This window comes from Corvus hawaiiensis, chromosome 16, assembly GCF_020740725.1.
Source record: "Corvus hawaiiensis isolate bCorHaw1 chromosome 16, bCorHaw1.pri.cur, whole genome shotgun sequence".
NCBI classification, from domain to species: Eukaryota; Metazoa; Chordata; class Aves; order Passeriformes; family Corvidae; genus Corvus; species Corvus hawaiiensis.
Genome location: NC_063228.1, coordinates 1,582,595 through 1,608,750, shown reverse-complemented (window position 1 = coordinate 1,608,750; position 26,156 = coordinate 1,582,595). Strand labels below are relative to the sequence as shown.

General features: G+C 41.9%; 2 protein-coding genes across 7 annotated transcripts in view; one reads left to right on the top strand and one right to left on the bottom strand.

The window, feature by feature from the left end:
* The window catches only part of LOC125334342 (acyl-coenzyme A synthetase ACSM4, mitochondrial-like), a 29,782-nt gene extending 22,345 nt beyond the window's left edge, over positions 1-7,437 (bottom strand). For 2 of the 5 annotated variants that reach the window (XM_048321122.1, XM_048321123.1), the window contains exon 1: positions 4,009-4,176. The gene's annotated coding sequence lies outside the window, so the exon portion shown is untranslated. Of the gene's footprint in view, positions 1-1,112; positions 1,188-4,008; positions 4,179-7,322 lie in introns of those variants that run through there. The other 3 variants (XM_048321124.1, XM_048321127.1, XM_048321125.1) reach the window with 3 other exon arrangements.
* PDILT (protein disulfide isomerase like, testis expressed) lies at positions 1,199-25,096 on the top strand. Of its 2 annotated transcripts, XM_048321130.1 has the most exons (11): positions 1,199-1,484; positions 9,074-9,280; positions 12,131-12,264; positions 14,012-14,149; positions 14,865-14,975; positions 15,675-15,800; positions 16,753-16,950; positions 18,249-18,369; positions 20,519-20,700; positions 23,068-23,157; positions 24,904-25,096. In XM_048321130.1, the coding sequence occupies exons 1-11, from the start codon at positions 1,286-1,288 to the stop codon at positions 24,970-24,972; spliced, it is 1,575 nt and encodes a 524-aa protein (XP_048177087.1). In that variant the 5' UTR covers positions 1,199-1,285; the 3' UTR covers positions 24,973-25,096. The 2 variants fall into 2 exon arrangements, with proteins under 2 accessions (XP_048177087.1, XP_048177088.1); XM_048321131.1 differs by lacking the exon at positions 15,675-15,800.
* The last annotated feature ends 1,060 nt before the right edge of the window (positions 25,097-26,156 follow it).

The window sequence follows — 26,156 nt, the reverse complement described above, 5'->3', positions numbered from 1 at the left end:
AAGGTGCATTGCAACTCAAAGCTTTTGAGACTGATAGAGGAGAGTTTGCCCCACTCACACCAGGCACGAAAACAGACTAAATTGCAGCAATATGTGCCCCAAGATCCTTCACCCACAGAAAGTGGAGGCTACCACATCAGCCCCCATTACAAACACTCCCTTTTAGTGGTGGCCTCCTGGATAAAAAGTCTGCTAAAGGCACGAGGAGCGAAGCAGCACTTGCTACTCCTCAAGAAGAACAAAGAGTCATTATTGGAGGAATTTCTTCTTGGTTCTACTAATCCAGACCCAGCTGTTGTCAACTAACCTGCGTCCTCTGTGCCACAGAAACAACCAGTGGAATACCTGATCTCTACCTGCTACAGGGGTAAAGTTCACAAATTGCAACACAGTTTAAGGGTCAAAGATGTTTCTGCTACAACTACAGACTGGCAGATATTTACAGAAATAGTAATTCCTTAGTAAATGAAGGAATTCCAAAATCTCAACGTTTCTGTAAGTCCTTTTTTTAAATGTTCTGGAAAGACTGTCTAGGGAGGCCTCACAGCTCACATGCATGGGTGACAGCTATCCTAAGGATGACATGGTACATTTAAAAGTCCCTTCAATTTATTGCACAGAAAATTGTGCTACCACTGAAAACCAATGGTGAAATTTTCTGGTTTAACCCACGAAGTACTATCTTACTTGAGCTACAACTTGGCACTTGAGTGGAGGGGGAGCCTCACAGACAAGGCCTCCAAGACTTACAGGCACTGAAATTCCCTATGCAAAGAAATGAGAGTTTTCCCCTGACTTCAGCACACTCTCAGTCAGATCCCCAATCAGTAGCTCCGTAAGTGCAAGAGACAAGCAAACATTAGGCAGGGGAGCAGCCCTCAAATACTGTCCCAGGTACCTCACCTGCTGCTTGGTGTGCAGCCCTGACAAGAGAAGGGTGTCTAATCACACAAGTGCACTCTGAATCCACTGGTGCTTCCAGTGGTAGGCAAGTGTTTCCTCCTGTGCTCTTTCACCTTCTCCCTGGGGTGTTTATTTCCAGAAACAGTAAACTTCCCCATAGATACTTTTTTTCCCCCACAAGCACTAGTAAAAGTGGGGAAGTACTTAACTAATTTAATCTTCCCATGGAAAGTGCAGTTGGTTCCACTGGTGGTAGACTGTTATCAACCTTATCAGCCTCTTGGTTTGGCTGATACAGCTGCAGACATTTGAGCAGCAAACCCTACTGCTTAATGCTCCTTTGCTTCTTTCTTTCTCAGTATCTGGGTAAAGGCAGGACAAGATGAAGACACATCCTTTTTTCCTTCTTCTCTTGTTGTTTCTCACAGGCTTCCTGGCAGCAGACAGCATAAGCCCAAATGAAGCAAAGCTGAAGAAAGCCAAGCTCCCCAAAATAAAAAAGGAGAACCATGTCCTCTTGCTGAAATCGAGCAACTTTGACAGAGCATTGAAGGAAACCAAATACCTCCTGGTGAAGTTCTGTGAGTATCAATTTCCACTCTCTTACCCTGGTGGCTCTGCAGAGAATGACTGATGTTGGGACACTCAGGAGGGCTTGTTTTACCATTCCTTTGCCCCCCAGCAGTCCTTGTTTGTTTTGGTTTCCTCCATGTATCTATTTCTGATTGTAACTACAAAAGTTTATTCTTTTTTGGGGCAGTTAAACACCAGTCTGCTACTTAAGACATAAGACAGTGATGAGCTGGCATTCTTTGCTTTCACTGCCTGGTTTTGCAAGTATGTGTTTCACAGCAGTGATGGGTAAAACATATTAAAAAAACCCCCAACCAAACAAAAATTAACCAGAGAGTGCTTTTCTCCTTCTTACATTTTCATCAGCACTTTGTATGAGATTTTTTGGATGGCATCTCTCCTCTGGGAGTCTTTGGGTTTTAGGGATTGTCTTTCTACAACATTTTGATGTCTGTAATTGCATTATATTGTTCTTTTTCCCTGAAATGAGCACTTGGTTAGGTAGAGGCAGGTTTGTGGTCCTTGTTTTAGGTTCACGTTTATTCCTCCTGGGGAGAAAACTGGTGGGGTTTTTGAGTAACTAACTTTGTTGTCAGGTCTGGCCTACAAGTACATCACAAGGGCAAAAGCCAAGAGGTGGATTCTTGTGATGTTACCCATCTAAAAGTTCAGATGCTGCATAATTTCCCATGCCACAAACAGGGATCTGCACTGGCCAGCAGCTTGCTGGTAGCAGAAACCCTTTGATCTGCATAAGGCTAATATAATATAATATAATATAATATAATATCTTTAATTATAATAATATGAAAATATAACAACACATACAATATAATATTATGGCAATAAATAAAAAGTGATAATAACCTAAATAAAGAATATAATAAAGACATAGATGACAAAGATAATAATAATATTATTAATAATAATAGTAATAATAATGATTATGATGTACTGTAGGTCAAGCTGAAATGAAAATACTTGTATTTTTCCAACAACAAGACCCAAAATACACTAACAGACTCCTGAAACTAAAAATATGTTTGGATCATACCAAACACTTCATTAATCCTGAAACAATGTTATAAAACTTCAAGTATTTTTAAACTTTCAGAATAATCACATAAGAAAATTATTTGAAACATATTGTTTAAAATTTTTAAATACTTCTGAAAGTTTTGAACTTTGGGAAGATTTTATTTACTAATTGTGGAGGATTTAAAGCTATTTGCCACATTCAGTCCGCAGTTGTGAACGGTTTTATCTCTCTGAAGATGCATAATTTTGGTGAAAAAATAGTTTATCAGAAAAACCTTGGTCATTCTGTATTCTCAGCTTTGTAAGAGCTGTTTCAAAGCACAGGATCTAAATGGCCAGGCCAGAGCAGAGTTTGTAGCCAAACCTTCTTAGTACTGGAAGAGATTATCAACAGTGAGATATTGCAACACACCTCAGGATTGCAAACCAAATATGAACGGAAAACAGATGTGAAAGAATTCATAAAGAGAGAGGAGATGGAGAAAGAGTTGTTCAGAATACAGTAGCCCAGGGACTGGGGCACTCAAAGGATGTGGGAGTCTAAATCAGGCTTTCTTCCCCCTTCTCCAGAGCAGAGTCTTGGACCTCTCTGACATCCCACCACCCTCACCACTGGCTTCTCCAGAAGGGAAGGACAGACACACTCTTCCATTCCCCACTGCATCTTCCAAAATGCAGAGATGAAGCTCTGCTCCCCAAACACACCTTGCTCCAGTGATCCTCATCGCTTGCTGGTTTGGATCAAAGGCCAACAAGTCTATCTGAAGGGCTTACTGAAAACTCATGGACTGCCTTTCCCCCACAAACCATAACGGCATCTACAGTCCCCAGAAAGAGTTTTGGAATCACTCCCAAGAGTGATGAGCTCCACAGCACAGATACATGATCTGGAAATCACTGACCTCAGTCTCTATAGCTCCCTTTGGAGACATGCCACTGAACAGCCTCTGGGGCAGTGAAAAACTATCCTGCAGTGAGGCACTGCCCTGGGGTGTGGGAAACCTGACTCCACAATGCTGAATGAGCTGAATCATTTGCTGTAATAATTTCATTGCCACAGCATAAGGAGACTAAAGATGGGACTGGCACACAAAAGCTATAAAGCCCTAATCTTTTATATCCCACTCTTTAAAATTCTATCTAAATGAACAACCTGTGTTAACAAGGAACTATTAAAGAAACTAAGATAATGTGAGAGAAAACAATATTGCCCAGATCACTCAGGAAATCTGTGGGGCTGCCAGGAATTAGCTTCTGACATTCAGAATGAATGCAGGACCTGAGATCTTTTTCCTCCTTACTCATCAGCAATCACAGAGACATAGGGAGTGGGAAGGAATCCCAGGCTTCCCAGAAGGTGGGACTTCTTCTGGTGCTGTACCGACACCAGAAATGTTTGAGCTACAAACTTTGATTCAAGACTGTGCCTTGGACCACCTATCAGTTCTAAGAAAGCCCCAATGCTTTCCCTGTTGCATAACATTATTTACTTACCAGTCCCACAATAGTTGTCAGGTGAGGTCTGCTTTGATGTCTTCTGCCCAGTGACGCCCAAGTCCTTTTAATACCTGTCAGTTCCACCCTCCCAGAGTCCCAGGTCTGCCTTCCTTCAGGAAGGGTTACTATAAATACATGCTGACTTTCGGCCAGGCAGTGTACAGATCCCTCTGGAGCTGGGCAAAGTTCACAGGGCAAGTACCCAGTGGGGAAACCAAGCATTGACCTGGAAATCCTCTTCCTCCCCCATCCCAGCTGTTTTGTGCCACAAGACATGTCTGAAAAGGATGCAAGCATCACCCAGCAATGTGTGAGCCCTGCCCAGCTGAGCTGTGTGCCCTGCACACGCTAGGAGCACCCCATCTCAGCACTCACTTGAAAGTGCTCTTCTGCTGCAGGCTGTGGCATGTCCCTATCCATGTTAAACTGATCTAAATTCCACACAAATGCTTATGAGCACAGGGAATTCAGAGCACTTGTTGCCAGCAGAAGGCAGACCTTAGATCAGTGCTGCCTGCATGGGAGAGTTTCACTGTTTACACTACACACTGCCTGAATATGAGTCCCTGTGTTGACTTCCACTGCAGGGAAAAGCAAACAAACACCATAAAAGGTCTCAAGCACTCTAACAAATATGCCTATCACAGAGAGAATCAACTTTGTACACTCATGCACAGGAATGTTAAAAACACTGCTTTCAAAGCACAGGCTAACACCATTTCCTCCAACTTATCAGGAGAGCTCAGGAAAAGACACAGGCCCCAGTGAATGCTGTATTCCACAGGCTTCTGAGAATGCTTGCTGCTGTTCTTTGCACTGAAAAGTTTCCAGTTCCTAGATAAACATGGGGATAGCCTAAGGACAAGCACATGAGTGGTGCAGACCTTGTGCTGCTGCTTTGTGTGCTAAGCACGCTCTCATTTGTGAAAAGGTGAAGTTTACCTTCTCTAGCAGAACATTTGTACATCTAGTGAGCCACTGGGTCAGGCACAGTGTTCCTGCAACCTGTGACTGACAGCCTATGCTGAGATAATGACATTTAATAGGCAAGATGAGGGTTACTCTTGAAGACAAACATCTCCTTTCTAAGGCACGAAAGCTGAAGGTGATATTATTGGAAAAAAAATTGCAGTTACCAGCTGCAGAATTACTGACTAGCATGGGTCCCTCATGTAGGTGTCTCTCAACCTGCCTATTTCAGTGAATGCTTTGAATAACCCAAGCTTAGAATAAACCCTGATGTTTGCATAGCAGAAGAGCTCAAATGAACTACAAACCTCAGTTAAAAAGTAGAGAGGTCAGCACAGGAGGTTATGGCCATATCTCACTCTAGAAAAGAATGAGAGAATTCAAGGTTACACAAGCAAGCTTGCAACTGCAGCAAGATTAACATCCTTCCACTCTGATAAGTTAAACATGAATCTATCCTTCATCTCCAGACTCTTCTACAGAGAAGATTATATATCTGTAGTGCAACTGCAAAAGCTGCCTGCACAGAAGATGAGAAATGGGACTGCTGAAATGGTTTTGTGACCATGTCAGAAACTAACAGCCAGGAAATTGTACGTGGCAGGAGAACAGACACATTCACAATGACTGCAGCCATCCCTAAACCATCGATGTAGACAGCAGAGTGAGATCGGAGGCCACCAGCAATTAGCTAAAGGAAAAGTAACTTGTTGTGCTTCCATGTATACCCACTTCAAGAATACTTTAGGGTCATTAAACACATTAATGTGTCAGCAAAACATTTATCTGTCCACATTTCAATGTATTTTAGCTCAGTAAACTGCACCGTGAAAAAGAAACAGCAGCTTACTCAGGTTGTTGATGTACTGAAGAGATAAGAGTCAAAATACAGGATTTCTGGTTCTCTTCCCACTTTTAATTTTCCAACCCTTAATTTCTCCTTGTTTTTATTTACAACACAGCTAAAACTACAGATAATGGAAACATTCTCCCATGTTAATACGATGCTGTTCTTGAGCTGGCAGCCTTTGAAGGGCCTCTTGCTTCTGGCAGATGTGGCACAGCACACTGGTTTGCACAGGTGTCCCACCACCCACACATGCCTTCCCTGGTGACCTTGTCACCAGCTCTCTTGCCTCTTATCCCTGTCTGCTCTTGTACCCTGATGATGCTCCTTGAGTCTGGAGCCTGTGATGCCACATTAGCCCCAGCAGCTGCTTCCTCATCCCACTGCCTGGAGTGATCGGTGTCAATAAAAATCTAAACCAGAGGAAACGAAACAAACCTCAAGAAAAGGCTCCAAATAAAAGGAGCGATGATTTCCTGCAACACTCAAACAACTTGAAAAATAAAGCACCTGGGAGGCAAACAGAGAATGAGTGGAATGAAAAGGAATTGATGGAGAGCTGAAGAGGAGTCTAATCACTCAGGAAAGCAGGGGAAAGGTGCATGATGGATGTTTCCACATGATTTCTGGGTAGTCAAGGAGACAGTTTTTATCTGTGTGATGAAGAAGCCTGTTCACTCACTGAACTTGTGTCTCACAGTTAGCAGGTGAATGGTACTTAAAGTTCTCCTGGTCTCTGACTGCAGATTACTTTTTACAGAATGGAGTCATGTAGTGGCATGGAGCCACTAACTCTGCCAACTCTCATTATCTAAGCATGCTACTTACATTCCTAGTTACCTGCAACTCTGACTACCCAGGTCATTCAGTGATAAGGGATGATTCTTAAAACATCTGTTTGGAATTGAAATATTTCAGAGAAAAATGGATCCTACACCCTCTTCTACCCAGGCAATCTACCCAGATATCTTGTGTCTGAGACCAGTATTTCTTTTTTATTTGTGAAACTTCAGCTTCTGTGTCTGGGCTTCACCAACAGTTTCTTCTGCTCCTTCCCATTTCACTGTGCAAAAAGCATTTAAGCCTCCACTTTCCCAGCTGTGGTAAAACAGCTGTGCAACCTTAGGTTATTAGGAGAAAAATCATTATACTGAAATTGCCTCTGGTGTGAAACACTGACTTGGAATTAGCTGAAAGCTGCTGGATCCTGATTTGCTGTGGGGTTTCCTGCTCCTTACTCCAACTGCACTCTGTCCAGAGCCATACACCCTTCCTCTTGGCAAGCCCAGCCATTGTTCTGGGCTAGCCCTGCCACCTGCAGTCACTGTGTATCAGCACTCTCAAACTGCATCGCAAATACTCCATGTCTTATTGAATAGTCCACCTTTGCAATCAGTTTAAGCAAAAATAGTTCATAAAGGCTCAACACACAGTGTCCCTAGAAGCAGCATAGGGTAGACATGCAATTTTATAGGGTAGGCATGCAATTTCTTACATTGATGGCTCAGCATTGCTGGTTTGCTGCAGTTGCCTCTAGAGCATCTTGAGGTACAACTGGAGACATCTTGGTTTCTTTCTTTTTCTTTCTTTCTTTCTTTCTTTCTTTCTTTGGTGCTAGGAGATAACACATTACAATCCTGTTGAGGGAAAGGTTCATAAGAATATTGTTATACATTGGAAATAGGAAATTAAAGTTTGGGTAAAATTTCTTTGAAAAATCATAATAAATTTATTTGATGAAACACTGATTTTACAGGCAGTTAGAACACAATTCGGATTTGGACTGCTGTCTTAAGGCTCATTTACTTTATTTAGAAAAGCACCTTCTCTTCATCACATGGTATCTGGTTATCCCCTGAGCAGACACTGAGTTTTGTTGTACTAACAGGAACCCTTGGCAAATTAGCAGCTGGAGCAGCTGTTCCAGTGCAGGGGTTCTATGAGCCTCTCCAAAATGGGTTTGTATGTCACTGAATGTGGAAGGGCCTATCACTTTAATATTCTGAGAAAATAGCATTATTTGATGCTAATCTTCACACTTGCTGTAACAGTAAGGTGGAAGAAAATGATTGATGGCTGGGAATCAGAGCAAGGATAACAGTGAATAATGCAAGGCATGTAACTCAGCACTGAGTTAGATTATGGAGTTATCTTTCATTTATTAGAACTCCTACAGAAATGTCCATTTATTTTTTTGGTTATAACCACATTGTGCAATCACCAGGTATGCTGTAGAGAAGGGCTTCTGTAATTTAGTGAAAGAACAAAAGACATTTGTTTGGTTAGAGTTGTGCTTTGGTGCATATGTGCGTGTGCTTGTGCAATTGTATATCTGAACACGTGTATACACAAAGCCACTCGTACACACACAAAAGAACAAACACCATTTTATGAAACCAAATTTAACTGCATGTTTTTCATCTGTTCCCATTTGCAAAATATATCGAAGAAACAAAAAATTTTATGTGCATAATCTAAAGAAAAAGGTTTTGTTCTTTATAATAAAAGAAATTTAACAAGACAGGGTATCTCAATTTCAACCAAAATTTGGGGTTTTTTTTCAACCCAAGTTGCAAAACTGTAAAGCTCCAGGCCTTTATCTCTTACCTGACTTTGAATGCAGAGCAGTTTGTGTGCCTAGGTTCCTTCTCTTGTCCTTTTTTTCATGTTAATACAACTTTACAGCTCCAGGGCCCAGCCTGGGGTGGCCGCTCTCCTTGCACCAAGCACACAGCTGCCGTTGGAGCTGGAGAAGGGCTGGCACCCAGCACAGCACACAGGAACACACTGCCAGCCTTTAAAACACCAGCTCTGCTCCTCTCTCTCCCTCCTCAGTATCTTTTCTGGAAAAGTACTTTCTGCATTACAAAAGTTTGCCTCAGTGAAGTGCTTACAAAAATGGGATCTTATCAAAGAGTCCTAATGTGAGCAATACTTAACTCTATCCTTCACCTCTCTAACTCATGCCCAGCATTGTCAGCCAAGCCACTTTTTAATTGCTCATTGTACTTTCCCAACAGAAGACTATTGTAATGTTGCTGGTTGTTCATCGTGACTGGTTCAAGATCATATGGAGTGGTGAAAAACCAGCATCAATATAAAGAAGTAAATATAATCTCTCATTTATTTCTGAGTCATAGAAGACCTTATTCAAACCCTCCAGCTACCACTTGACACAACAACCTCCACTGAAAGCTTCATGCTGTGGCTTATGTAACCCATTTGCTCTCAATTGGCCTTTTCCAGATGTTACTTTATCTCAATCATCTCAGAATTTGTCTGAAGAATTTGCTGAGGCTGCACGGCAGCTTAAAAAAGAAGCTCCAAGAATCCAGTTTGGCAAAATGGATGTGACACACCAACATGACTTGAGAAAAGAATTTAATATTCAAGCCTTTCCTACTGTGAAATTTTTTGTGAATGGCAGCAGGGAAGATCCCACAGACTGCAAAGGTAAACTGTCTCATGCACTGATAAGATAATGATAGTAATGACAGGATGTACCTATCTATTACACTGCTGAGAAGAAAAATACAGATGCTCAGATAAAAAATACACAAGGTGGAGAGCTGGTTTTGCCCACGGTTTTAAATATGCAATTGCCTCTGTACCAATACAGGAACTTGAATCTCAATTCATCTTCCAAGGGTGTAACTGAATATCTTCTCTATTAAGTTCACACAGCCAAATTAATTACTGGTGTTATTCCACCGAGTACAGAATTGCCCCAACAAGACAACTCACTCCTAATTACTACAGTAAACATTAATGAGTTATGCCAAACAAGAACTGGGTCCCAAAACTGCTCCATTACTCTTCTGGTCCACTGCAATTCCCACGGGCAGCGTGCCTACAGAAGCAGGCTGGAGCAACACTACATCTGACAATGAATTGGGAATTCACAGGGTCCTTAGCATACAGGTAGGCTTCCTAAGCTAAGGAAAATAATTTTGCTATTTAGCCATCAGAGGGAGCTCATATGTGGCTTAGAATAAAACATGGAATAATTTGAAGTATTTTACAGAAAGATACTAAGCAAAGACAACAGCAGACTTTAGCAATCCCAGAAACCCAGGTCTTACGAGATGTTTTCGTTCACTTACAGTGTATACAAGAAAGGGTTTTTTTCATAAAATGAACTTTTACAGAGGTGATAAAAATTGCATGACTTGCAATCTGTTAGCATACTCTGAGCACATACAGGTGAGTCACAAGTTTAATACAACAATAAAAAAAAGGAACCCAGAGTTTGCCTCCTGAGCCTGTACACAACCAAGTGCTAAGATATCTTTAACTGCTGAGCCCCCTGTGGCTCCTGCTGAAACCTGATCTTCAGTATTTTTAGCAACTTGCTCCTCCTCACTATTGAATTTCTTACCAAGTTCCCACCATCCAGACTTGTGCAAACAGCAGCCTCTGCACAAATGCCACTGACAGCGTGACATGCCGTACTGAACTTTTATCAGAGGTGCTGTCACCTGAAAGCAAAAGCCCTTACCTTCAGTCTCTGATTAAATCTACAGCACTGACAAGAAAACCTCTCTTAAACTGGTAAAGGTGGCAGATTTTCTGGTGTGAGCCAGTGAGTACAGAGTATTGCAACAGCACACACATAGCTGCCCTCCAGCAGAGCTGCTGCTTCAGGCACGCTTTCCAGCAAGATGCAGGAATTAGGAAACCGGCTGCTGCTCTGTGCTTTGTAGCAGGCAGATAGCACCAGTGGTTTGGAATACATGTACCACCAATAATGGCTTAAATTACATTTTGTTCACTGGTAAATGCTTATGTGCAACACTGAGTAAAACCTCACGTAGCATGTTTGACTTTTAAACCACTGAGCATTGGCAACTGGAAATGTGCACTGGCCACCCAGTGGCTTCTCACACAGGACTTGGTACATACAAAAGAAACTGCAGACCTTGCTTAAATCAATAAATTAATTCAACTCTTTAGGGAAGATGGAATTTTTGAATGGTTGCCCTGGCAATGGACATAACATGAAAGCCAAATCTAGGCTTTGTAAATCATCATTTACGACTGCATGGTCAGAATTTGGCCAGTACACAGGCTGATTAAAGGAACTCAATAGAAAGATTAATCAAATGGAAAGTAGGTTTAGGGGCTATAGCACTGACATAAGTGACAAGACCTCCATTCTGCATTTAGACAGCAGAAGTCAAGCACTCTGTGGCCACTAGATACTGCTCTGTGCTTTGTTCTGCAGCCTCTACACTCCAGAGCAGATGTCTGCCTGCTTCACTTTAAAGAAATGGTATTTTAAACTATTTGCAGTGCTGTCTGCTGCAAAACTGATGGCAGTGAAATGGTCTGACTCAATTTTGATCTTGTCATTCTGCTAAAATGCACAGTGCCAGGACTTGCATCTCTGATAATCCACTTGTACTATACATTTTGACTCTAGCACTTAACTTCTTCTCTTTCATGTATGATTTTAATTAACCTTTACTCTGATCCAAGAAGGCTGTCTGTCATACAGAGATGAAAGGGCCGAGATTTTAATCGCCTAAACCTCAATTTTGTACCTCAAATTCCTCTGAAAACATCATAGTTTAAGAGCATAATTTTAAAAGAGACTCAATATTCTAAAACTCCTGAAAGCTTAGGAGAATTTACCAAATAAACACACTGACTATAATCTCAGTAAAACTGGTAGTAGTAATTTGGAAACCAAAAGATGGAACAATCCAGAACTAAATGACAACTTTTACACTTCAGCTTTGTTTCTTATGTCTAAACTGAAGTGATGCTATAGCCCCACAGAGGAATTTTAACATGTCTCTGTGCCTATCAGATCCCTCCTGCAGCACCAAAGGAACAATTTTGACACCTAATATAATTGAACAAACAGTTCAATAAAATCTGCAACTGGTTTGAAGTCATTCTGGATTAAACCTCAGGTCGATAGCACTTTATGGCTCACTGTGATTTTGGGACACATGAAATCTTGCAGGACAGGTTTTCTGCCTGAATTTCCTCATCTCTATTCTCCAGGTGTGATTAATCATTTAACTGGACTCAAAACCATTTGCAGAGGTCTCAGAAAACACTGTACTGATCCACTGTTGGTCTTCTGGAGTCACAGTAGTTTAAATGGTGACTAGAACCTGAGGTTGAATTTGGATATCTCAAGCCCCCTCTGAACCAGCTTTGACCTCAGTCCTAAGAAGTCCAAGTCCATTTGTATTCAGCATCCCTCTGCACCTCCACTGCCTTTGTCCTGATTGCACAGAAATTTCTGTCATTCCTTTTGACTTTCATTTTAACTCTCTTTTCCTTCCACAGGAGTCAGAAAAGCCTCAACCTTTATTACATGGGTGAAAAGAAGAACAGGACCTAGCACTGTTTTAATCAACTCTACTGATCAGGCTGAAGCCATCATAAAAGCTGATGATTTGGCAGTGATTGGCTTCTTTAGGGTAATTATCTGGAAAGCTCAAAAGGCTGGTTTCTGTTCCAAATTTGGGATATACTTCTTGCTATCACCACCAAATCCCACACATCCAAACTAGAACTCACCAGAAAAAACCAGACTCTCAGTTTTCTCTACTTTTAAAAAACCATTATCTGCCTCTATCTGTTTTTTCACACTTCCAGACAAGCGGCCCAGGCAGATACAAGAAAATCTTACACCACAGCACATTTCCTTAATCAGTAGCTGGGCACAGAGACCCTGAGAACAGCTCCTGAGAGCACGATCCTTCAGCAGTGCTTGCACAGCCCTGGTTGGTCACAGCAGTGTCTCCTGCAGCCTCAGAGAAAGGGCTTCTGCTAAACCATCCCAAGTTTGGCCAGTGTGAAGAAGGCCAAAAAGTCATAAAATATTACCACTGTAAATGATCCAACACATGTAGTCCTTTCTCAAGCAAATTCTGCCACTTTTCAGAGCAGAATAAGGTTCTTAGGATTTGGGACGAATGCTAGTGAACAATAGTCAAGATATGCTGTCAGAGTCAGTAAAACAGGAACAGCTTTTTCCTGCTTTTCAATTGTGTCCTTGAAATCTTTCATATCTGGAAATTCAATCAAGGATTTTCTCTAACGAAACAGATTTTTATTCTGGTATCTCTCTGCCCAGTTAAAAGCACAATGTCTGGACTCACACCTGAACTGATAATATCCCAAATGTGCTGGCTGCAGTACATAGTCCAAGTTTTGTGGATGTGGAAAACAGGATTCATTACCAAAATGCCCCATGGTAACGGAGCCGGTGAGCACATACAACATTAACAGGACAAACTGTGAAAGTGCTCAGTGCCCAGAACCTTGCTTTGCAGCAATCTGCTTGCAGCCGTTCAGGGAGGAAGGCAGTGTTCCAGTGCTGGGAGAAATTGAGAAGCTCTTTCTATGACAGAGATGCCAGAGAGTTCCCTGAACCACGCTGATAGCAGGTACTGCCTGCAGATGTGTTTCACTGGACACTGATTTCGCTCGGCGGCTGAAATGACAACAGATGAGCATGAGCTAGGGCATGTCAGAAATTTAATGGGTGGAAGCCAACAAAACAGTGTCCAAGCAAATAAAGAACCGTATTTGGCCTTCTATTACTCACAGATTGCTCACAAATATGAGTGCCAGGATGTGTTGGAAGGTCTCAGCATATAAATTACTATTCATCTAGCATGAAATAATTGTCTGATTAAATCAAATCTGGAAGTGCTGTTGCCCTTCATCCTGCTAATTTGCTCTTATTTTGAGGGTGGACAGCACAGTGACTATTTGGTAGATGCAGGAGTCAAGGTCCCTGCCTTGAGGAGCACTCAGTCCAAAGCCCCAAAGGTGTCAGTCAGCTCCTCTCTTGTGTAATCCCTCACCTCCTGCCGGCTGTGCAGGGCGAGCAGCTGGTGGCACGATCCCTCCTGTCTGCAGAAGGCTTTGCAGAGTGGCAGTGCCAGGGGAGGGCAGGGAGGACACAGGGGACCCCACACCATCCCTGCTGACCCAGGCCAGCCAACACAAGCTGGAAAGGGGAGCACAGCAGATGTGTCACAGCACTCCCAGGATCTCCCCTTAGAGGTAATCCTGGCAAGCAATACCCACTTTACAATTACACTCTGCTCTTTGCTTCACAAGCCTTTAGGGGCCTGCTTCACCTGGAGCTCTAACTCCTGCACATCTTAGCAGGATGTAGGGCACAGTCTTAATAAATACTCTTTCTGGGACTAGGAACTTCACAATGACAGTGTGGAAGTTTTCTGTGAGACAGCAAGAGATGTGCCAGAGATGCCTTTTGGGATGACAGCCAGTGAGGACGTCTGTGCTAACTACGGCGTCCAAAGGAACTCTCTTGTTGTGTTTAAGAAGGTAGGAGTACAAAAGTCTAGCAGGCAAGGTGCTGTGACAGCTGTGGGCTATGGAAATGCAGTTTGGGAAATTTTCAGGTTAAATAATTTCCTGGTGGTAATTCAAACAGCTTAACACACAAAAAATAATGCATTTACAGACAAGAGAGACAAGTAGGAGGCAAAACCAGCAACCTTTAGACAAGTGATATTTTCAGCCTGCCTGCCTACATCCAGACTCCTAATTTATGCTTAAATATTTGGATATAATAGCTTTACTTTCCAACCTGCATTCTAATCAACCTTTGCTGCCACGTTCAGTAAGATTTGCAGACATTCACCTCTTTTCTTGTGTGTTGATTTTGACCAGGAATCTTCTTCTAGTCCACAACAGAAGAAGTGGCCAACAACAAACCTAAAACTACACAGGGTAGCAGCAGTATTTAGACTAGGAAGTAGTCAGACCAATGATTTCCTGAGCGAGCACATCTCACAGATAGTGTGTATAGAGGTGGGAAAGATCTTTCAGTATGTTAAGATTACTGAACAAATTAAAACTGTCAGCTGTACCTTGAATTTTAGCTATAATCTTGTTCTGCAATCTAGCTGTGACATTCATTTTACAAGTTACAGAACTTCAGCTGCTGAGGATCATAAAACCCTCACTTTTAAAGCCTGTCATTTTGCTCCTATAGTTGATAAGGCCACCAACCTCACAAACTTCACTATTTGTCCAGGGAAAACCTGTGCATAATGAAGTGCTTGAAGATGGAAGACAGAACAAACTGGGTCTAACGAGGCTAATCAAAACCTTTACCTTGGATTTGGTCACTGAATATAATATCGAGGTATGTGCATTTCTCTGCATTAACAAAAACTACAGGAGAAAGACAGAAATCCATGCAGAAAAAGACCAAGGGAGCTATTCTGCACCTTAGGGACTGAGGCTTTGCTTGTTAGGCAAGGCCATCCTTAAACACATCTAGAAACACCAGCAGAACCCAACACGCAGCTCTTGGTCCAGCCCAGGCCAAATGATGCTTCCCTCTGGCAAGATGCTGTTTCCTGGAGGAGATGAGGAGTGGCTGGTGGAACAGTGAACTCTGAGCATGCAAACACCTCCCTCCTATGGAGCCAACACCAAGGCCTAAGGCTGCTTCTGCAGCAAAAAAGTGGGGTGGGACCCAGCTGGGCCTCCCTGGGTAACACCAACTTTTACTTTTTCCAACTTTTACACTAATTCTTCTGTGTGTGTTACACAGGATATCAGACTAGAAGATCACAGCCCCTTCTGACTGTAAAAACCTGTGAATAATCACGAGGTTTTTCCTGGAACTGAAAAAACCACTCAGCAGCTGCTGATTCTTCTTACTTTATCTACTTTAAAACAGTGAAACAAAATCCGATGGTTATGGAAATGATTGGGAACTGAGTCTTAAAAAGTAAAATCTGCAATAGCAGAACCTAGGGATACTGATATGCTGAGCCTCTGATTCACTGTTCTGCTTACAAAGAGTGGAACAGATGTTGAGTCTTTTGTTTCCCAGACATCTGTGAAGATTTTCGATGTCCCTGTTGAAAATCACATCCTGCTGTTCACCCCAACAAACTCGGAGACATTCAATGAGATTTATGAAAACTACAAGTCTGCTGCTGTAGAATTCAGAGGAAAGGTTTGTAACACTGAATCCAGATTTGCAAATAGGAATGCCAAAAGATCAGTGGAAAACCACCCAGCAACATGACTGGTAAAAGTACACTGCTGTCAGTCCCTCTTCTAAGTCCACCAAACAATTTAAAAACAGTTTCAGTAACTAGTGTTTGAATTTGTTAAGGACAAGCTGAAAGATAAACTACACTTGGAAACGATTCTTTAAAACACAAAGACCGCGAAGAGGAGCACTAATTCCAGCTGCTCCAAATAAACCTCTTTCTGGTTTTACAAATATGACTTTCTGGGAGCAACTTCCAACCAAAGGGAGTTTTAGCAAGGTTCTGGCAACTTCTGGCACTACCAGGAAATACCATGAGGATCTCAGAGTGTTGCCTGAACCAAGGGCTGGAGCCAGCTACAAAACCTGAGGAATGCTGCAAGTCATGTGCATAGCCTTGCCTGCAGCCACGTGTTTGCATGTATAGAGACAGTTACAGGCAGTCATACACACAAGTATTTCGGTTTCCCACGGTGCTGCTCCTGCTCCAGGTACATGAGACACTGAAGAATAGTAAGTCATCTTGTGATAAAATATCACCTATTGGTAAATACATACGGATTGCAGGTGTTTCAGCTCTTCTGTTAAGATTTACGAAGAAGAGCAATAAGCACTTTGAGGGGTAAATTAGAAGTGTTACTAAAAGACGTGGCAGCAAACCACTCTGGAAGGACAGAGAGAAAATCTTCAGTACTTTTGGCTGCTTTAGCATTTGTTATTAGCTAGGATCAAGGTGTAATAAAGGCCACAGAGCTGCTGGGTTTTGGTCTGAGACCAAAAATGGTTCTACACAGTTCCTTGAATTAAGGGTTAGATCCTACTTCACTGCCAAGCTCCGTAGTCCATTTCTCCAAAATGGCAAAACCAAAGCTGGAAGGCTCAACCAGATGCATGATTCTCTCTTTATCATCAGATATTGTTTGTTTTGGTGGATACCAACGAAGCAAGGAATGGACGGATTTTTGAGTATTTTCGCGTCAGGGACATCGATGTTCCTGCTGTGAGAATCCTAAATCTGACCAGTGATGCCAAGTACAAAATGCCCGCAGATGAGGTGACTGTGGAGAGCCTAAAAGCATTTTGCCAGAGCTACCTAAGTGGAAAAGCAAAGGTATGTCCATTGCTAATGGGACACCTCTCTACTACACCAGCTGAAACATAACAAATTGACAAAGCACCCCCTTTTTGAATTAGAACAGCGTCCTGTTGGGATCATGGGTTTGTTATTCTACTGTCACCCTAATGCATCCATCCACGCCTGTTGACAGAGCATTCCTCTGTATTTAACAACTGAGGTGGACTACAAAGTTTCCCAGTCCTCCAGTGTAAATACTGGATTGATAATTTATGGCCCAGTATTTTAACTGATGCCAGCTGTTGTACTCCAGTGCTTTAAAAACTCCCTGTGCGTCAATCTTTCCAATACTATAATGGAGATATTTCCCTCCCTTTGCTGGGAGAGATGCAAACAACGATTGCAAGAGATTTTAAGGTTATAAAAAAATCCAGTAAATAGAAAATTGACAGTTTCAGAGGGGATTAAGATTTGGTATTTGTTTTATGTGAGTTTAGCAAAGTGGATTTCCCAGGGGGATCATTCCCAATGGTAAATACAGCATTTGTTGCCATAATGAGGCATCATCACACTCCTGTGGAAAATACATTAAAACATTTTGCTTATTCAGTGCTCCTCTGGATGATTTACAGGGAGAAAAGATAAAGCAGTCAGTCTGAGAGCAGGCAGAATTTAAGAAACTTGAGCAGGTAGATCCTGTATTCAGGGCCGGAGGGGAGCAGAAGGATGGGAGCAGTGGGGATGTGGCCTCTTTCTTACCAAGATCTGCTTGAGTGGCACAGTCCCACCAAGGACAGCTGCCATGGGCCATGTGTGCCTTTCTGCTGCTGTGCCGTGGTGTTAGAGAAGAGAAATTCCCAGCTACTGCACTGTAAATTGTAGGAGTCATATGGGGACTGTGACTGGTGGTGGAGGCAGAGATTTAAGCAGCAATGCACACTTTCTGGTGTGTTTTATATCACTTCTGAGAGCCCACAATACATAAACTTTCCACTAGTCCAACTCCTGAACACTGGGCAACAAGAATTCAGGAGAGGAATACAAATGTGTTCCAAAGGATCATTTTCAGACAGTCTGCTACAGAGTCTGTATTCAACAGAGGGACAAGTAATTCTGAGCACCAGCTACCCAGGGCTGTGAGCTCCCAGCTCCTGCTGAAGGGAGAGAAGGTGGAACCATGTGATGGCTGACCAGGATGTAATGATATAAAAGAGTTATCAGACAGTAACAGAGCACATTAGGTAATGTCCCATCAGTCTCACATTAACTTGAGCCGGAGTACAGTTCCTCAATGCTCCCTGCACTTTCACAGCAATGTTTCTGTTTCTGCCCAGCAACATCTTTCTAGTGAAGAAATTCCAGAAGACTGGGACAAGATGCCTGTCAAAGTGCTTGTTGGGAAGAATTTCAACAGTATCATCTTCAATAAGACCATGACTGTGTTTGTTATGTTTTGTAAGTGTTGTGATTAAATTCAGGTTTTAAGCTGCTTTAAAAGCTTAAAAGCTGGTCAATTGGAAGGAAAAAAAGAAAGCTCATGCCTATATACCAAACTAATCTTTACACTTTACAGAATCTGAGCTCGATTAATTTTTATTGTTTGTGGAAAGAATTGAAGAAAAATTTGTGTCATATCTATGGAAAGGCTGTGATACCTTTGCTGACTTAGTGTTGCACTGAGTAGCACTGGATCCCTTCAGTAAATATTTGCCAAGGCCATATCAAATCTCCCTGTTGAAAGACAGCACAACACTGGAACCTCATGGTGTACGATGGAAATGTGTTGTCTTCCAAGGGCAGAGGGAGAGTTCAGTGAGATTGTCTGGTAATAATACTCCAGGATTAAATCCCAGATAGGAATTGTGGTTCAGGAAATTGATTTAGGAAATCCTTTTTTCCTCCTCTGTCTGCAAGGGAAGTGGCTTCCTTACAGGACTCTTTCCAGGAAGAAACCTCTGCCCTATCCTTGTACCAGCCAGCAGGGATTCGGTTGAGCCTTAATTACTTCAGTAAAGCAAACATGCAGCATTAACAGAAATACAGACAACTAGCTCTACTGTCCTGAATTCCAGAAATTCATAAGGGTAGTACATTCCTGCCACCCTCCTTGCTGGCTGCAGCTGTGTCACTCACATGAGTAATTTTTACATTTCAGTATCATGAACAAACTGAATGATCTAAGCAAGAATTGAACCAAGTCCTCTGGAAATGAGAGGCTGGAAAAGGGAATGTACTGTATTCAGTAAAGCACTCCTGAAATTTTAGTTCTGTATAAACCAAGTGTGAGCACTGCTCTCCTGCTGAAGGGCTGCAACTGTGTTGTGAGCTATTTAAGGGGATGCTGGGCTCTCAGCCGTTTGCCTTTCTGGTAACCTGCATCAGTGCAGTGCTCAGAGTCAAAACAGCACCATAACTCAGACTCCTCTTTCTAGAGCCAGCATAGCATGGTTTATGAACACAGTTAATTTTAGTGTGCAGGAAGTATTTTGTACACTTTGGACAACACGAAATGATGGAGACTTACTGGGGTTGCACTGGTTTGTTGGAGTGAAAACTCCTCTGGACTCAGGCCCAGAGGGAAGCCAAAGCACAGGGACTGAATTAAAACCTTTGGACAAGCTGAGGTACGTGAAGTCACACCAAAGTGAAATAGAAATACAGATTTTTTAACTTTTAGTAGAAATATATGCTAAGTGCCTTAAACATTAAAAAGCTGCAGCAGAGACCTTAAACACAGTTCTTGCTGCAGCAGTGTTACCTTTTCACAGAAATCTTTACTTTAGACAAAATATAGATAGAATTACACTGTTCACATTTTTTAGATAGAGTGTTCACATAAACAATAACAACTGATAGAAACTGCATACACAAATCTGTGTAAAACCTGTGTAACACTGGTGTAAGGCTTACGACTGTTAGAATTAGACCAGGATAGGTTAAGGAAAGAAAAACTAGAATCGTGTGTTAATCTTATTGGTCAACTAACAAATATAATCTACACTTCTGTAAGAAAAAATATAGAGTGTATAGTGTATAGTATACAGTGTATAGTGTATAGAGCATACAGAGTATAGAGCATATAGAGTATATGGAGCATATAGAGTATATGAAGCATATAGAATACACAGAAGAAGCGGATTTTGCCTGCTGTTTGCTGTTGCTGCTTGCCTTTATCATGTAACCCCCTTTGAACTCTGCCTTCAAGAAAGCTGTGAGACTATGAAATAAAGAACTCAGCAGAACAGCAGCCTCCTCTGCTCTCTTACCCTGGTCCGAGAAGGAAGGGTACCCTGTCAAAAGCTCAACACTGGTTATCTGGCACACCTCTCCAGCAAAGCTGTCCAAGTGCTGTGTGCTGGCTACAGTCATAGGAGGCTAAAGAGAGCTAAGGCAGCACTGCTATCAGAAAAGTGCTAGTGAATAACTAGTTATCACTACATGGAGATGTGAAATTCATGAGGGGCAAATGGTTTCTAGCAGAGAGTGACAACAAATGAAACCCCAAACCCTGTTAACCTAAAGGGCTAAATAGGTCCCTGCGATTGCACCACCACATGCTCTTCTGCTCTTCTCTGTCCTTCTAATTTTACTTTTAAATTTGCAGATGCCCCTTGGTCCCATGAGTGCAGAAAACTCCTGCTGATCTGGGAGAAGCTGGGAGAGCAATACCAAAGTCGCAAGGACGTAATGATTGCGAAGATCGATGTCACAGCAAACGACATCCTGGCCGTGGCGCTGGCTCGCTACCCGTTCTTCACTCTCTTTCCTGCTGGCTCGGATTACCAGGTGAGAAGCTGTTGGGGGACATTGTGGGGGCACAGCTGCCCACCAAGGCAGGGGTCTGTGCTTGCACACGTGCACAGGTCTCACAGGGAGAAAGGGGTCCCTTAGCTAAGAAAGATTTGGTCCTTTTCTGCTCAGCACTGGCCTCTGAGTAGACATTGAACCTGAAGTAGAGGAGAAGCCCTTCTATTGTCTCATCCTGTGGCAAGAGCTCAGGTAGCATTTACTGACTTGGGCTACAAGTCCCTAGGGCCTCACATTCTGCTGTTCAACAATCTCCAATCTGCCTGTTGGGTTCTAGCAACAGTCTCAGCTTGGAGTGAATTCACAGATACCTCCTAATGACTGCAGTGCTTTTTTACTTCAAAGAGATGTTCTGTCAAAGAACCATTTGTGCTAGTTGTTTCCAGAGCATGTATGACAATTGTCTCTAAAGTGTTAATACTGTTCTTGTTATTTTCCTCTATATTTTCACAAAACCCAAATCAAAACCTTTCTTCTGTACATTTAAGCCAGTAATTTTACTCCATTATGGTATCCCAGCCTCCACTGGGAATAAATATTTGTTGTCAAGACCAATGATTTTTGCAAGATGCTACCTAATGAATCAGCTATTTACACAATAATTGGAAAAGGCTGCTGAAAGTCAAAGCAAAGAAAAATATTAAATAGCGACATTCTCCATCTATGTACATTATCTAATTAAAAAGAAAATATCTCTGAAGTAAAAAAAAATTAAGATACCGCTATAATTAAGGCATTACTAAGCTTTTCATTTTTCTGCTTAGTACTAAACTTAAATTAAATTCTAAGGCATTTACCCATGTCCTCATTTAATCTTTGAGAGATTTTCCTCTTGGATGTGCATGCACAACTTCTGATGAATTGGACTGCAGTCCTGCACACTCACAGAGCGTTTAGTCTTCAAGCAGAAGAGCAGAAACCCATTAAATGCTCTTAATAAATGTCAGTTTGCAAAAAAACCAAATAAACAAACAAAAAAGCCCCAAACTAGTAAAAGATTTCCATTAACTATTAAGGGATTGTTTCATACTTAAAAAACTCTCTGGGATTAAAGAGTGTTTGAAATCTCAAGTCCTTCTTTGCGCACCATGTTTTTGCACTACTTCCCTGAAATGCAGAGATTTTGTCTTTTACTTGACTTGTCTGCTTCTATGGGTTAAGTGAGAAAAAGAACATCTACGTACTCTTATGCACTGATTACTGTAGTGAGAAGTGTTGACACACATCCCCAGTAACCAGTGCAGCAATCAGCTTTACAGGTCTGGCTTTACAGGTCTTCAGGCTCTGAGAAGCTGCTGTCCCAGCCATCATCAGAGCCAATAAAAATCAAGACTCATCTGAGAATGTTAATTGCCACTGGAGAAATAAAATAATCTTTCTCAAGAAACTTAAACTTACAAACATAGAAACCATAAAAAAAGTAGTTTCAAAGCTGCCACATTTTCATTAAAATGGAATGGAAATACCAAACTTCTAATATACGAAAAGTGTACAATTTTAGTGAACTCACCAGTCTGGAGTTGTTTTGTTTACAGTCCTTTGAACTCAAATCAGGTGTAAGAGTAACCAGCATTATTGGTCTGAGTGGGAGTGAGCTTAACCCAAATGAGAATAGGCATCCACCTATTTCCAAACACACTCAGATAACAGCAGATAGTTCCCAATGTCATGTTCATGATCTCCTACAACTTTTTGCTAAAAAACTTGTGCAAAACCCTTTTATACTTCCAGAGAGCAAAGGATTTTTGGAGAGGAATCTTTAAAACACAATATGGCGCCTAGATCCACTCAGAAAATTTTAAAGTTCTAAACTGAAACTTCTTTCATTGAACTTCCTCAGAAGAAAATCCTCAGTAAATCCCCAACTTAAGGTGAAGTATAAGAAAATTAATGTCACTGCTCATATTCATCCTGTTCTTTCAAGCTGTGCAACAGCTGGACAATGTATTCAAAACTATTCCAGAATCTGAATTTCCATCGAAAGGTTTAGACAGCTTTGAATAGCACGGCTGGACACTTAAAAGACTCTGCTCTTCAGAATATCTTGCCAATGCTTATTGTTAAACACAAAAACCCCCACTGATGTCAGTAGTTGGCAGGATCCCAAGCTGGTACCACAAAATAACGGTTATAATTTTTATACAAATCCTTTCCTTCTTAGACATCTATTTCTTCTTTACACTCAAGTTTCAGGTGATGCTGGAACCTGCTGTGCCTCTGCCCTTGCTTTGTAAACTGCGCACAAAAGTCTAGAGTTTGGTCAGTCTAAAGAATCCTCCACCCGATTTTGCCATTATTTCCAAAATGTTGTGTACCGTTACATACTTAACTTTAAATCTTTTTCAGGAAGTGGCCTATACTGGGGAATATACATTGGAAGCATTTTCTGAATTCTTAGAAGAAAAAGGCAAGACGAAAGCAGAACCAGGAGAGAACGTAGGTATTTTATCCAGACACTGCCAGATCTGCTGTGCAATCCAGGCATGTTCCCAGCTTGTGGAGACATTCCTGGACCGGCTGCAGCACAGCCACAGTCCTGGGCCCCTGCTTGTGGCAGTGCTGGGGTGGTCCTTACTGGTCTGTAGCTGGTTCCATCCCCACAGCAGCTGCAGTCGTGTACCACAGCCTGGCAGGCACACACCCACTCACATCCTTGTTTTTGTCACACAAAGCCCTCTTCTCCCAGTGCTCGTGCTACAGCTGAGTCACTGCACCAACACTGGCAGAAAGCAGCGCTCGGCAGAAAGGAGCCGGCACCCTGACAGGTGTGAGCAACACTTGCTCACCATTTTAGCTGGAAAAAGCAAAGCCCCAGCTAAGTGTCAGCTGTAGCTGGAGTGGTTCAAATGCCCATTGCCCACCTCGTTCTGCTGCATTCAGTGCAGCTTCTCTTTGCTGTAAAACAAGGACACAGCTGAGAGCAGATGATGTCCCTTCTCTGAGCTATCTGGTTGTGATTCTTGCCCAGTTCCTCGACCCTTTCTTCTCCACTGTAAATCAGACCAGAGAAGTGTTTGCTGTCCCACATCTGCCTGTTATTTAATCACAGACACTTCACTGCAAAAATACACATGGTAAGTGAACAATGGGATCTCCACACAGAGAACTACGAGCAGCAGAAAAAATCCTGACCCGTAAATGGAGACACTGTCCATCCAGGATAAGGATCCTGGGCTCTTCCTGCCCAGAAATGAAGTGGAACCACCGGCTAGCAGTAGTTATTAACACTCTTTTCAGCTAGCAGGAAAACTGCCTGTGGGTGGAGAAACAGTTTTGAGTTTTCAGACTTATTTCCACCAGAGGCTTTGATTTTTTCCTGCAGTCAGTGGTTAAATATGTTGTTACTGATGGAGAGAGATGACTAAACTTGTACTGGGACACAGACGGCTGCAGAGCAGGATCAGACATCTGCCTTTCCCCAGTCATTGCACAATTCTGCTTTCCAGTACCCAAAGCCTACGCTTGATGGCTGCCTCTTGCATGTTCCTCAGTGCTGTGTTTCAAGCAGATCTGTTGAGTTCTACACACAGTCTTTTACATGCAAAATTTGAGCTGTGTATATTCTGTTGTCTCTTCTTCATGCTTTATTTCACATTAAAGAATAAGTAAAAAAGTCAGCTTAGAAAATACCACTCAAAAACATGCTCTGTGTAGCAAAAGGGGTTAGTAATTGACATTTTCTCATCTGTTCACTTTTTCCACCCTTACCTGACACCCACCAAATTTTCCCAGAACATTGCAGTATTAGGACATTTGCAGTACAGTGCTTGATATGAACTCCCCTGCTGAAGTAATTCTTCATCCTCACCTCAGGGCATTCACAAACACACAAACAAGATAAATAGGGCAGTTTCTTTTGACATTGCCAAAGAAAGACGGCCTTGAGCCCACCAGCACACATGGTATTCTAAGTTCTTATTAAATCTTCACACAAAGCTTCATGTAAGCTCTGCCATAAAGGTGAAAAGGTTTGAAAAGCACACTTTAGCAACAGCTGCACTATTTCTGACCTCATTAACAAGACCTCAAGTTCCTTGGTTGAAAAGATGAGACCCTGCGTTTCAACTAATCTTAAAATGTTTTTGGTTTGTTTTTTTTTTTTTTTTAAGAATTACTGGAGCAATTGTCTTTGTGAACATCTGTAATCAGCAATTTTCCTTTTGCATTTCCTTTTTTTGAAAGGATCCTTCAGGAGGAATCAAAGAGGATTTCAGTCAAAAGGAAGCTGTAATAACAGAGAAAGAACTTTAATAGTACAGAGACAGAGAAACATTCTGAGGATTGTGGGGAATCCTTCCTGGAAGGAGCTCACTGGAAGAATGAATCATCTCAAGTGAACACAGAGCTGAATAAAAAAATAAAAGTAAAGAATTCAGCATCCATGGCTCTTTATGTGCAACCTCTCTTCTGAATCCCATTTAATTCCTCATTTTACTGGGATCAGTTCTCAAGGGTTCTTAAAAGATTGTCAATTTTGCTTAAACAATGGCTTTATTATTAATAAAACTGCTCTTCTTTAGAAAGGTGGGTATGCCATGGCAAACAGATCAAGATATAAAACTATTCTTTCTGAACAAGGTCTGCAACAGGATTGCAACTGATTGCTCTCCAATTTACCCTAAAACAACCCTCTTGTTTTCTAAGGAGCTTAACTGCTCCCAGAAAAAAGGGTCTGACACTGCAAAGAGTATTCCTAGAGTGATCTTCAGAAGAAGTAATTGAAGCTAGGGGTTGTGTCCAAAGGGGCAGCAAGGCACAGTTCGTTATTTCTTTTTATTATCAAGCAGTAAAAAAATGCAGAAATTGAGATATAATTTAATTTCAGTTAGAAAAATACTGTAGCTAACTCACAAAGTCATAAATATGACTCACATTTTAGTTACGTGAGGTCCCTTAACCACATGTTAAAGAAGGTAAACAGGTGAAACTGCTGGACAATAGTAATTTTGAACAACTATTAAACACAGAAGCTATAATCTCTTAATTAGTTTCCTTCCAGAAAAATAGAGCAAGCAACATTCAGCACCACCCTGTATCTGGCAGATGGGTTTACCATTCAAGATAATGAAAAAAAAAAATTTCACTGCATCTACCCACTGTACACAAGGCTCAATCCTGAAACCATCTATCCTATTATGAGGTGCAAGATTACATTTTAATGAAAACATGTGCCATCTCAGCACATGGTGTTCTCATTTCTGCTCCAGCCACTTTCAGATGTGGTGTCAAGACAAGGGGCCAAGTGCAGACTCACGTGCCATGCCCTGACACAACAAGAGTTGCAAATCTACTTCATAAAGCATCTGGCAAAAGCCTGCCTGAAAGAAAGGCTTGGTCAAAAGTCTGCCTTGTTACTGGCTGAGTTCCTCCAGGTCTTGACCACGGCAGAAGGTGCCCTTGGTGCCAAACCAGTGGCCTGGCACATTGTCTCATTT